The sequence below is a fragment of the Nansenia antarctica genome, assembly GCF_963989245.1.
Source record: "Nansenia antarctica genome assembly, chromosome: 4".
NCBI classification, from domain to species: domain Eukaryota; kingdom Metazoa; phylum Chordata; class Actinopteri; order Argentiniformes; family Microstomatidae; genus Nansenia; species Nansenia antarctica.
In genome coordinates, this window is record NC_137689.1 from 14,048,385 (window position 1) to 14,062,670 (window position 14,286).

The following is a 14,286-nucleotide window of genomic DNA, read 5'->3' on the forward strand; positions in this document are numbered from 1 at the left end:
GGAATGTCTGTGGGGGTTTGAGGGTTTGTAAGTCAAGTGCAGCGTTGGGGTGGGACCTTGACACCGTCCGGGCCCATCCTGGACCAAGAGGGTTGTAGCTCCTTACCCCTGGTGTGTGAGAGGTTACAGTGCAGAGTGGGGCCTGTCTGGAATTATCCCCACCGACTTCTGTACATCTCTATTCCCTTCCACAGGGACACATGCTTTATAGTTACTATATTGGGTATTTGTTTGTGTATAGTGCATTTACACAGTATTCTTTGACAATAAAGATGATATGTAAATACTGTAAACAATATGAATTGGATAAGGACAACTGAAACAAAAAAATATTTTGTAATGGAAGGGAAAACTACATTTTGTGGCCTTAACTAATCTTCCCTTTTCAAGAAACGTTATCAAAAGCTAAAACCCTCTTCAAAAAATAATCTGCTAAATGCTTCCTATTCAGTTTCCACAAAACATCCACAAAAAGTCCTCTAAATATTTATCCAGTCATATTGTACTATTGAAGTAGTTGCAGTAATGATGCAGCACACGTCTGCGCACGAGTGTGTGTGTGTGTGTGTGTGTGTGTGTGTGTGTGTGTGTGTGTGCGTGTGTGTGCGCGTGTGTGCGCGTGTGTGCACGTGTGCGTGTGTGTGTGTGTGTGCGCACTCATGTGAAACATAAGCATCGATTAAAGCAGTCTTCTCGCTGTGACTTGACTTTATACCGCAGGACCAGGTAGGTTGCCAGTCGCAGGACGAAGAAGAAGACTCCAAGCACAATGAAGTCCACATAGAGCTTAGCATCCTCCACATTCAGCAGCTGCAGCACCTCTTCAGGCTTCTGGAATTTACATACCATCCCCGGGCACTCCAGCTCTGAACGGTTCATCCCATAAATAGACAAGATCACCCCCTCAAAGCCATACCTGAGGCACAGGAGAGAGACATTCCACTAAAGAGAACATTCCACTATACTCGGCATGTTATATCATAACATTTTGTTTGTTTTTGTTTTGTTTTGAAGTACGTACGTATCTCATTGCCTGCCGGTGACCATTTCAGGAAGCTAATATTCCCCAGACCCTGTGTAGACAGACTCACCTGACGTAGGACACATAGGAGCTCCACTGTAGGTACTTGGGTATTGTGTCAAAGTTGACAAAGAAGCCAGAGAACAGGAGCACAGGGACAGCTGTGATTGGGCCCACGAAAGTTGCCACCTGGAGAGACAGGAGGGTGTGTTATTCATTGAACTACGACCCAGACCCCTCTTGAGGGAGGCAGACAGCTGCTGTGGTGATTGGTGGTGATTGAGCATGAGAATAGTGCTGTTGAGGGGTAAACCGTTGGCCCAGGTACCTGTAGGGAGGTGGAGGCAGCCCCGATGAGGAGGCCCAGGGACTGGGCTACCAGGGCTGTAGAGGTGGACAAGGCCATGAACAGTAGGAAACGGGTGGCCTCAGGAGGCTGCTGTGTCATCCAGTACACTATACTGCAGTACATGATGGGGCAGATCACCTGGGAGAGGGAAGAGAGAGATATGGAGAGTGAGTGAGAGGGGGGGGGGGGCACTCAATTTAAAACCCAAGGAAGGAAGAAACGATTATGTTACCTGGAATGGTATGTCAGCCATGGTTTTGGCCAGGTAGTACGCCTTCAAGCTGTACCAGTAGTTGAGGTGTTCCCTAAGCAGCACTGACATCTCCATAGGAACTGTGGGACATGACACTGTGAATGAGTCCATTGAATTTCCTATTCATTCTACAGGAAGAAAACATTCCCATGAAAACATTGTGACCCCCCCCCCCCTCTACGTTCTCTGTCTTACAGGTGAGGACGGTGGGCATCAAGGCGGCAAACATAAGGAAGAGCATGGAGAAGAAGAGGAAGCCAGTGTTGTTGAAGACCCTACTGGCGTCGTTGCCGATATTGAGATAGAGCAGGCCTATCAGAACCCCTATACATAGGTGGGACATCACTCTGAGGTGGGTCAACACCTAGGCACACACAGAAAACATACACCTCATATCAGTGCTCCACATCAAATATTTACTGTTACATTTCAACTCTATTCTTTTACTTATCATTCATTTATTCATTCTTCCCTCCATTTACACCTTACTAGTTATAGTTTCATTTCACACACGCACAAACACACACACGCACACACACACACACACACACACACACACACACACACACACACGCGTGCACACACAACACAGCACAGTCATTATCTAAATTGGGAACATTATCATGTCAATTCTCGTACCGTGTCCCTGCATATCGTGGTGAAGGTTCTTTTGAACAGAATGCAGAACTGGTTCAGGGCACTCGTGGCGAAGGTTTGTTTCTCAATCGTCCCTGTGTCCTGTGGACGGACAGACAAAAGAGAGGACACAGTGCCAGTGAGATACCTTTCGCAAGAGAACATGCTGACCTGTTTCACAAAGGTGCTGGCACAATCAATGTGTCATCATATCATTAAGGTAATATGTATGCATCCTTGATAGATGAATACAGTTTTATGAATAAAAGGAATGTAAGTCCAACAATGACTCATTCTTTATGAAGTATGTAGGTTTTAAAGCAGGATTTGACCGAATGGGTGAGGGAGTGACTGTGTGACTCCTGATCATGTCATGGTGTTTGACTAGAATGGTGAGGGACTCACAGGGTGACAGGAGTGACAGGATTCACTCTTGTCACTTGAGTTCTTCTTTCCTTCTTCTGAGCACAGTCCTCCCTGCACGGCTTCGAACAGCACAGGGTTCAGATCCCCATACTCCCCCGAGGCCACCTCAATGACTGGGGACACAAAACAGAGGACACATTGGTAAAACAAGAACAGACACACACACGCTCACCTGTGTGCGCACACACACACAAACACACACATGAACGCACGCAGGCACGCACACACACACACACACACACACACACACACACACACACACACACACACAGTTGGTCCAGTCACTGGTCATCTCCCGCCTTGACTACTACAACGCACTCCTGGTCGAGTTCCCTGCCTCCGCCATCAGACCTCTGCAACTCATCCAGAATGATGCCGCCCAACTGGTATTCAACCTCGCCAAATTATCTCATGTTAGCCCCCCTCCTTCGCACCCTGCACTGGCTCCCGATAGCAGCTCGCATCAGATTCATGACCCTGGTGCTCGTCTACCAGGCGGCGAAAGGAACAGCCCCTGCCTACCTGCAAGCATCAGCCCGTTTACTCCGCTCCTCCACCTTTGCTGGCCGACTGACTCCACCGCCTCTATGCGGAGGCGGCAGTCGCGCTGCTCGGTCACCTCTCTTCACTATACTGGCTCCCCTCTGGCGAAACGAGCTTCCCACTTCTGTCAGAACTGCAGAATCACTCCCCATCTTCCACCGGAGACTGAAGACCCATCTCTTCAGGCTACACCTTAACTGTCTCCTGAGACATCTACTACCCCCTGTACTGTTTCCCCTGTGTCATAATAAAAAAAAGGAAGAAAAAAACCTTCCTTCTTCTAGTACAACGACTGCCAATGGCCCCTGGCCTGAGCATAGATTACTTTTTTCTGCTGTGACTAGTGGATAAATGATTCACTTACTTAGTCAAATGTATTTGGTGTAAGTCGCTTTGGACAAAGGCGTCTGCTAAATGCCAAAAACGTAAATGTAAATGTAAATGTCAACACACATGCACACACAAATACTGTATCTGCATGCAGACTCACTGAAGTCTGCAGGGTTGTGGTACGTGGGACAGTGAAGGCCCAGGTTCTTCAGGTAAGGGATGAGGTATGGGACAGTGCCCTTGTATATGCACTGACCTTGGCTGAGGATGTACAGCTACAAGAGGCGACAGACAGACAGACAGACACATAGCAATCAACAACAGTGTCAATGTCAACTTTACCTTATGTCACTTCACTGAATTATACATGGATGCCTGACATATCAGCCATCCTGGATGAAACACACAGTATGATGCCTTTTACTTACAACACAACAGTGTAGGCCTCATGTTCTGCATTCTAAATCACAATGAATGGCAATGCCTATGGTAGTCAGGGGGAAAGAGTAACCTTATCAAACATCTCAAAGAGCTTGGCGCTGGGCTGGTGGATGGTGCAGATCATTGTCCTTCCTCCCTGTGCCAAGGACTTCATCAGGGATACCACTTGGAAGCATGACGCGCTGTCCAGACCACTGAGACAGACAGACAGACAGACAGACGGACGGACGGACGGAGGGACGGACAGACAGACAGACAGACAGACAGGCAGACAGGCAGACAGACAGACAGACGGACGGACAGACGGGCGGGCGGACGAATGGACAGACAGACAGACAGACAGTTATGCTTAAACAAAACAAATGTTGCATACAGCCATGTATATAGATATCCCTAATATACAGTACATGAATCTTAGGTATGTGCCATGTCTGTGTCAGGGGGGTTGAGTTACCTGGTGGGCTCATCGAAGAACATGACAGGGGGATTGTTGACCAGCTCCTGGGCGATGGCCAGTCTCTTACACTGACCACCAGAGAGAGAGATTGTGCGCGTCTGGGCACACTCCTGTAGACCCAGGGCGGTCAGGATCTCATCCACCTGGAACACAGACAGACAGGAAGGATGGATACAGTACATCCCAGCAGGGAACAGGCCGTTATAGCAGGTCTTACGTCAGATGTTGTCATTCTAGCACCACGCCGCTTCGCCTGAACTGCCACTACTATCAGCGTGGACAGTCTTGTAAGACCGTTAAACTGTATCTATACCTGGAAAAGACCAAAACTATGCATAACACAGTCAGTCAATATATTCACAAACATCTTTATTCATACATGTATGCATTGCAATTCGCCATCAAGGCCTATCCAGCACATCTACTGTTGCCCTTAAACCTGGGGTGTATTCTCCTCTAGAATGAGGCCGCTTGAGCTCAAAGTTGAAGTTGAAGTTGAAGTTGAGCTCACCAGTGCTTTTTTCACCTCTATGCTCTCGTTCAGCTTCAGATTGGCAGAGACCTAAAGGAGAGATAGAACATAAGAACCTCTCATCCCTTAATTACACAAATGACACTATCAGTCAGAGATCATCAGTGTTCACATGGTCTGGAGGTATGAGATGTGTGGTGTGACCTAACCATCATGGCCTCCCGTGTGGTGAGGTTTGGCAGCAGCATGTCGTCCTGCATGATGTAACAGGACATCTTCCTGAAGGTGCGTAGGTCCCTGGGCCGCCCGTTCACCTTAATCTGACCCTTCATTCCTGTCTCTCTGTTCACAAGCACGGAAACATGGATTTACTAAGGATGATTCAAAACACTGGACTTATTTCAACTACAAGGCTGCTACTCAGATGGTTCTCTTGCTCAACCTGTTAAATATCAACATGCTGTAGAACAGAGATCTAGAACTACTTGCGGGTGCGTTCTATATTCCAGTCATTGGGAACAGGGAACACCCCCCTCCCCCCCCACACAAAAACACACACACCCCAACACTCCCTGTGTCTCACCTGTACCCAGCCAGGATGTTCATCAGAGTGGACTTCCCTGCCCCAGAGGGTCCCATGATGCCAATGAGCTCTTTGCTGCAGAACCTCCCTGACAGACACTTGAGCAGGGCTTTGTAACCTGAGGAAGAGTCAACACACACACACACACACACAACACTCTCACTATCCATAGGTTCCGTACTTTAGCTGTACATGAGATGAAGCAGCCAAACACACTGGATCATCCAAGATCATCGGCACCCCTCTCCCATCAGTTGAATCACTGTATCTCAAACGCACCATAAATAGAGCACATAAAATTATCTCTGACCCCTCCCACCCTGCTCACCACCTGTTCCAACTGTTGCCCTCTGGACGGCGCTACCGATCCCTGGCCACCAAAACATCCCGGTTCAAAAACAGTTTTTCCCCTCTGCCATAAGGACTCTCAATACCTGACTCACTGCACTGTATCAATTGTAAATTGTAAATATGTTCTGTCTTGTCTTGTGGTTATGTGTGTTTCATGTCCATGTAATAGTCATGTAAAATGTGTGTATGTTTTTTGACACTGCTTTTTGAGCTGTACCGAAAACAAATTCCACCGACCTAGGTCGTGTGGTCATTAAACTCATTCATTCATTCATTCATCATGCTGGTTTAATGCTACCTTCCTCATGTGTTTGTGAGGAGGGATCCAACTGTGAGTGTGAGGGAGGTGAGAGTTTACGGCGCTGTGGAAGGAGATAATCAGGAGACAGAGGCTTGAGAGAACGATGGACAAAAACAAAGAGAGGTAAGTGGGATGGAAAAATGGGAGTAAGACAACGGGGAGAGATAGCCCGAGGAAGAGGCATGAGACAGTAGGATTAAGAGCAGGTCTGACAGGGAGAGAGAGAGAGAGAGAGATTCAAATGGGGATAGAGAGATAGAGAGATGAGAGAGGGCGATCAATAAAGAGACAGGAATATTAAATCTCCAGAGCTCTGCCCAACACGGCAACAAGAGAGCATTAAGCATCATTACAGAAGGTATGTCTGACTGATAACAATCCGCTCTGTCTACACAGCGTTCTGGAGCAACAACTTCCACACACCCAGTCAGTGTTACGTGTTAGAAGCACCAAAAACAAATACAACCTTATATACATACAGTAGCCTCATGATAATAACCGAGAGATCTTCTTCCAGGTGATTAGTAGCATAGGATTGTGTCTAACTTCTCTTGATGGCAAAATGACTGTCAGACATATCTTCAATTTGCACGAGTGTTTCATTCACTTATCACGACACTGACTGAGGTTGTTGGTTGTATCGAAGCACCGCTGAGCTCCACTGTGCGACCGGCTCAAGTAAGGCTGATCTCTGCCTGCCTCTGCGTACTCGCTAGCCGAGAGAAAGTGCTACAGTGGTGCTCTAGTGCTCCAGTCTCAGGTTGTGTAATTAGGCCTCTCTGCCGGTCTGCCAGACCCTTCTCAACCCCTGCCCATTAGTAGACTGGCCTAATGGAGCCGCCCCACCCACCCTCCCCCGCCAGCCCTCCTCCCCCGCAATGTATTACATCCATCAGATACGCCACAGTCAGACAGGGGAGCAGCCCCCTTTCCGAGAAATAGCCCTAGCTCAGCGTGTGTCACATACTGATGATCTAACCCATGCTGCGGGTGGCGCATACTAATAGCATAACCCCTGTATTGCTGCTGTCGCATACTGATGATCCGCCTTGGCGTTGTCTGTGTCACCGAGATCCGGATGAGCTAACCCCGTCCACATTGTTTATGTCACCCTTGTCTGCCCCCCGTCACACAGAGCTGTCATCTCAGGACAGTCAAGAACTCCCCATCCCTCTGTCGGACAGCACAGACAGGAGGTCCAAGTGCATCTAAACATCCTCAGCTTAAGTGATGCCATGAATGGTAATGCATTTCAAAGGAGCATAGGCTAAACAGCTCGCTACGATTTCCTATGATACTGATACTAAAACCTTGTTTCTCTTAAGTTACATCAATCAATACTACTGTTAGTTAGTGAGATTTACACCTCACAATAAAATAACATATTTAATTAATGCACCGAACAAAGAAAAGCATTCCATTTTGAATGAAAGAGAGATATCTGGCAGACTCAATAACACATGTTCAGAGCTTACAGTACACATGATATAGTGCCAGATGCCGACAAGGTGAAATTCCCCAGGTAATACTCCAGGCAGCAAACCCAGTGTATGTCGTGAGAGGTGTGGAAACTACCAGGTACAGGCAAATACCAGAAGGTTGGGGTCCAGAGACCTGCAGGTGGAACTGCTTAACAGGACCCCCCTTTGTGAGAACCCCAGAACCCTACCCCCACTTCACAGTTTCAAATGACTCACACATGCACAGACACACACACACACACACACACACATGCACACACGCACGCATGCACACACACACACACACACACACATGCACACACGCAGGCACGCACGCACGCACGCACGCACACACACACACACACACACACACACACACACACACACACACACTCCATTCCTGCACCAGTGTTACATCATTTATAATCTCCCTTGAGAGCTGTATGACCTCGTTAAATAAACCTAGAATGACCTCATCATAACAGACAGAGATGGTCATCCCGGGGGTGAGACTATAAAAGATAAGAAGAGATGGAGAGGAGGCTCACACCCACATCTAATGTAACCCTGACCTGCCTGGCCTGCTACCCTTCTACCCTCTGCTCCAACATCAAACCCTCCCTGGAGTCCACCAATCAAAGCAACCTCTCCACACTGACTCTCCTCAGACACTCTATATCAGTAGAACTTTCATGTGGAAACCCTCTGATATTACAGCTCCCACTTGGTCCCTCCCCCACTCTTATGCGAAGATCTTTATAACAAGTCTTTGGTACAAAAGCACAGCCTGAAGCACAATGCTCAGCCGCGTGCTATAACACCCATTCTTTAAAGCTTTCATTGTGTACTGCATAGGAACTGTCTCTGCACCTCTGATGAAGAAAGGGCTTCTAATTCAGATGCTTCCACAAGAAAAGAAAACAATCCCACCAAGCCTATAAAAATATATCCGGTATTTTTGGTGGAATATACAGTAAGTAACAACAAGGAATCCAATGAGTGTGAGAGCTCAGAGAAAGGCAGTGAGGGGTTAATAGGGCAGATTCTCTGTGGTGAAGGTGACCTACACGGTTCCAGTGCTAATGCCGAGGGGGGTTCAGTTAGATTCTAAATAGCTTGTCTTTGAAGAAGATGAAATGTGCAGCCTCTGCTTGGAAGACACACCATTCTTAATTTAACACTGGGAATAATCCGCTACACATGTCCACATCAGACAGGCTAAACAGTAAGCAAAAGCAAAGATTGTACTAATGGAGAATGCAGACACACAATGTTTGTAACACAATGTTACACTTCAATACAATGAACAACTACAAGGGTTAGCCTAGCTATGAACATGTGACGTCATCCCTCTCCTCCCCGGCTTTTCATCTATCACTACTAGACATTGAGACTTCACAATCAATCACCATGGAATACACATTTACCCCATCCACATACTGTATGTCACCATAACATACTGTGTGACCAACAAGATTAGATGCAATGCATCATACGCCATATGTAGAGAACACAGCTAAAGCTTTCTTTTCAAAGGACGACTTCACCTCCCCTCCTTGCTTAACAAGCATAGCGACATTTTGGAGTGGGTGGTTTGGGGGGTGTTGACAGAGAATAATGACCAATCCTGCTTAAGGCTAGAGCCTAGAGTCTCCTCATTAATTAGGGTGGTGGTTTTAAATGCCATTCATATTTTATGAGTAGATCAATCGTGCGATTGTCTGCCATAGCCTGCTCCTATCGTAAGTGAGGGCGGCTGGGAGGGGGGCAGAGAGCAGTGTGCCAGGCTGCTAGTGTGAATTATTTACAATGTCTAAACTCTGCTGAACTCAGCAAAATTGCAGCCACATCCATGGTAGACCATGGAGTTGTGTGTGTTTTTGGTGGGGGGGGGGGGGCATACAGAGGGCGAAGAGAGAAGATAATAAAATCTTTACCTTTATCTTGCCAAGAAAGATGCTGTTTTTGGACATGACCATGATATTTCCTTCATTAAGAGCATTATCATTAAAGGGTCATGGCAGCCAATTTTGCTTCCTGGTTTTTCTTTAAGAAAAAATACTCAAAGAACATAAGCAAGAGTGGTGACGTTAGTTATTCACTGAACTATTTGGGAAAATAACACCAGATATAGTTATGAGCGATTCTCAATAAAATGCGTTGTTAGACTGTTTCACACAGTCGCAAAAACTGAGGTTGGGCGGGTTATATTTTACTCTGGGTGCTAACTTTACAAATAGGCTAACCATGTTATATTGTTTTACTGTATATATACCGGTAACTAGGTTATATATATTATCACAAAATATAATTTCGGAGCTATATAGCTGTCTGAAATGTCATGGCATGTGCCCAAAATACACAAACCACTCTGGCATTTTAAAGCATCCAACATGGGCCTCATGCATGCCCAAAATACACACACGTATTGACCTAAATGGGCATTCTCAGACTTAAATCATTGTGCAATAACATTGTGCTGTAACAGGATGTCATACGTCAGTTAAAACACGTCACCGTCAACATGACTAATGTAGGTCACTAAGAGCATTTTAGGATTAAACCAATAATTGAGTGCCGGGCATGATTGTGTGTCTGTTTACCTGTTCTACTGTCTGCAGCCATGCTCATGATCATGCTTAGGTCATCGATTATTCTTGGTGATGCTAGCTTTGGATGGCCAGGATAGTTTAGTCAATGAGACAAGATTTGGAAGGATGGCCATATGAGACAGTGATGCTATCTCATAAATGCTGAAAGATCTCACAGTTATTTCCCTCAAGCAATCAGGCTCCTGGGGAAATGCAGTGGAGGAAGACAAAAGACTGTCTCCCCCAAACCATCCTCACTGTAAAAATAATATATATTACGACTACCTACACACTACCTGATTACTTGAACACTAGCTGACTTCTACTTGACTTCCTGTACTGTATCATATCTGCATTATATTGCATATTGTATGATTTAGCATTTCATCATATTGCAACATATTGTACATTGGATGTAATAAAAAAGCTATTCTGGTTATGATGTATAAACACTAGAGGGCGCAGTCCCCTAAATATACTGTAATTATGGGGAGCTCCATGTACCAGTAGTCAACTTTTTCCTTCTTCTGTAATTTGAGTGAAGGAGATGAAGAAAGTTGACTACATGGAGCTCCCCATATAATATGATTCTTTCCCTTTACTGCCTTTTGAAGAAGAAGACAATGCGTTGATCCAATTGGCTAGTAGACTACATGTACATTGCGCCTAGCGCGGATGGTAGCCTAGCATTGGCGCGGCTATATGACGTCATCAGTGGTCAACAAAGCACAGATCCACAGGCAATTCACAATATAGCAGGAGATTTCAATCATGTCGACCTGAAGGCAGTACTACCCAAGTTCTATCAGCATGTGAAATGTGCAACAAGAGGAGAAAAAACACTGGACAAGGTATACACCAACATCAAACGTGCTTACAAGGCTAGTCCGCTAGCTCATCTAGGCATGTCTGACCATGTGTCAATCCTCCTGATCCCAGCATACACTACCATGGGGAAAAGTGCTCCCATCACCACTAAGACTGTCAGAACCTGGCCAGAAGGGTCCGCTCCACTGCAGATCTGCCTAAATGACACCCCATGGCAGGAATTTGAGCATGAGGACCTGGAACAGTACACGTCGTCGGTTCTGAACCACATAGTGAACTGCACCAACTCAGTCACCGTGGACAAATGGGTCCGGGTCTACCCCAACACGAAGCCATGGATGACTGGGAAGGTCCAAAAACTGATCAACGAGAGGGACAACGCCTTCTTCGCAGGGAAGAGCACACCGCTGTACAGCACCACCAGGGCTAACCTAAAGCGCGGAATCAAAGCGGCCAAGGCAGACCACAGAGAGAAGATTGAGGAATGCCTCCTGAGCAACGACTCCAGGCGGATGTGGCAGGGGGTTCAGCAGATGACAAACTTCAGAGCCAACAGGCTCACAGCCGCAGAGGACGACCCCCTGCTGGCGGGAAAGCTGAACACCTTCTACGCCCGGTTCGACGAGGGGCGAACGGAGGTAACCACAACACAAACACCACTCTCTCCAGCTCTCAGCAGCCTCACCCTCACAGAGCATGAAGTGAGACGCGTGCTGAAGGCGGTGGACCCCAGGAAAGCCTCGGGCCGGATGGCGTCCTGGGACGGGTGCTGAGGGACTGCGCCGACCAGCTGGCCGGGGTTTTCACCAACATCTTCAACCAGTCCCTGTCCCAGGCCACCATCCCACCCTGCCTGAAAACCTCAACTATCATCCCAGTCCCGAAGAAAAGCACGGTGAGCTGCCTAAACGACTACCGCCCGGTGGCACTCACACCAATCATCATGAAGTGCTTCGAGAAACTAGTCCGGGCCCACATACTCACACGCCTCCCGCCCAACCTGGATCCATACCAGTTCGCCTACAGAGCCCACAGGTCCACAGAGGACGCCATCGCGACGACTCTCCACGCCACTCTATCCCACCTGGAGAGGGGAAACAGCTACGCGAGACTGCTCTTTGTGGACTTCAGCTCCGCCTTCAACACCATCCTTCCAGACAGGCTAGTGACCAAACTACTAGACCTGGGTCTATCACACTCTATATGTGCATGGATCAAGGACTTCCTGACCGACCGCCCCCAGAGGGTGCGGGTGGGCCCCCACACCTCCACAGCCCTCAGACTCAGCACTGGGTCCCCCCAGGGCTGCGTGCTAAGCCCCATCCTCTACAACCTCTACACCTACGACTTCACCCCCGTCCACCCCAGCAACTCCATCGTAAAGTTTGCAGACGACACCACCGTGGTGGGATGCATCTCGGGGGGGGGCGAGGCGGCGTACAGGGATGAGGTAGAGCAACTGAGCAAGCTGTGCAAGGTTAACAACCTGCTGCTGAACAAGTCAAAGACCCAGGAAATCATCGTAGACTTCAGGAGGAAAAAGTCCGAGATCCAGCCCCTGCTCATCGACGGAGAGAGCGTGGAGAGAGTCTCAACCCTCCGATTCCTGGGGATGCACATGCGGGATGACCTGACCTGGAAGGACAACACAAAAGCCACCATCAAGAAGGCACAACAGCGGCTATACACCCTGAGAGTCCTCAGGAAGGAACACAGCAAGCAGGAGATACTGGTGACCTTCTACCGCGGCGCAGTGGAGAGCATCCTCACCTACGGCATCTGCAACTGGTTCTCCAGCTGAGAGAAATGCGCTACAGAGAGTCGTGAGAACAGCACAGAAGATCACCGGCGCCCCCCTCCCCTCTCTGGAAGAGCTGTACAACACACGCTGTCTCAGGAAGGCCTCCAAGATCTCCAGGGACCCGACCCACCCTGGGTACGAACACTTTACCAGGCTGCCCTCGAAAAGGCGGTTCAGGACCTTGGCCGCAAGGACAAACAGACTGAAGAACAGCTTCTACCACAGGGCCGTCCAGGCCCTGAACACAGCAAAGACCTAGGTTCTGGGCCCTGGACAGTCTGGACGGATTGATGGCAGCTGCTGGACTGAAAAAATCAGGTGTAGTGCTGAGGCACAAATATGTACATTTCAAGCCTGCAAACTGCGACACTTTAAATAAATGTGAAATAACACTATTGTGCAATATGACAACCCTAGTCGTCTATCTGTACAGTATAGGATAGTGGATAGTGTACATAGCCTTTATTTATGTAAACCAGCTCCTTCCCTTCTTGTTTTTTTATTTTTTTAAGTGATTTCTTTTTTTCCTTTCCTAACACCAGGGGAGCCACCCCTCCTAAATGTCGTTGTTTGGTACCTATACTGTAGCAATGACAATAAAGACCATTCATTCATTCATTCATTCATTCATTCATTCATTCATTCATGTCATCCCTCATGGTGCCACAAATGTAATGAATGGGAAAGATACTGTAACCGGTGCCTTCTCTATCTCCTCTATCAGTGTATGTGCTGCAGTACCTCTTCTCCGCCAGCAGGGGCCCTCGCGGATGGTGTAGGAGAGCTCAGTGAACTCCAAGTCCACAGCAGAGCGCCGGGGTAGGTGGGAGAACCGCTGAGCCTCTGTAATGTGGTTCTCCACTTTCTTCAGGTGGGTGAGCAAAGGTGCCTCCTGGGGTGCACCCGCTTGGAGCTTGGTCTCTTCCATGGGGATGCTGACAGACCCTGGGCCCTGCTCCACTGGCCTCTCAGCCATACCAACAGACTGGAAAAGAGGGGACATTTTTAAGTTATTCAGAGATACATGGTAATTATGTTAGTGGTTGAAGTAAGATTTTTCATGAACACAATTATTACAGCTAGTTCATTACTGTCACCTGATTTTTTTCTCAAGCATAACAACATTAATGGTTTGATTAGCCATAAAAGGCTGAAATGATAGGATGGTTTATAAAGCGTACCATTCAACAAGACTATTAGACTGCAGGTTTCTTAAACAGACACTCGTTCACCTTTTGAGTAAAATGGCTGCTTGTGGCAGCACACCGAAAGCTAAGATTTGAATAAAAGTGGGAGAGTGAAATAATTTGTAAGAATTAAGTGGTTGCTGCTTATTGCACACTCTCCTCTTCATAAAGAAACATGACGAGGTAAATGTGTGTGGGGATGAAGTTGCTCCAGAGAATCTGTAAACAGCCAGCCTGTGGAAATTACGTTATACTG

General features: G+C 47.5%; 1 protein-coding gene across 1 annotated transcript; it reads right to left on the reverse strand.

Annotated features, from left to right (window-relative positions):
• Positions 1 to 657: 657 nt before the first annotated feature.
• On the reverse strand, positions 658 to 13,819 carry abcg4a (ATP-binding cassette, sub-family G (WHITE), member 4a; the record flags this gene model as incomplete). Its single annotated transcript, XM_080529062.1, has 14 exons — positions 658 to 916; positions 1,092 to 1,210; positions 1,350 to 1,508; positions 1,603 to 1,703; positions 1,819 to 1,987; positions 2,263 to 2,361; positions 2,665 to 2,798; positions 3,719 to 3,833; positions 4,070 to 4,193; positions 4,454 to 4,599; positions 4,968 to 5,018; positions 5,138 to 5,270; positions 5,512 to 5,629; positions 13,585 to 13,819. 14 exons carry the CDS (start codon positions 13,817 to 13,819, stop codon positions 658 to 660), a joined length of 1,962 nt encoding a protein of 653 aa, XP_080385188.1.
• Between the last annotated feature and the right edge of the window lie 467 nt (positions 13,820 to 14,286).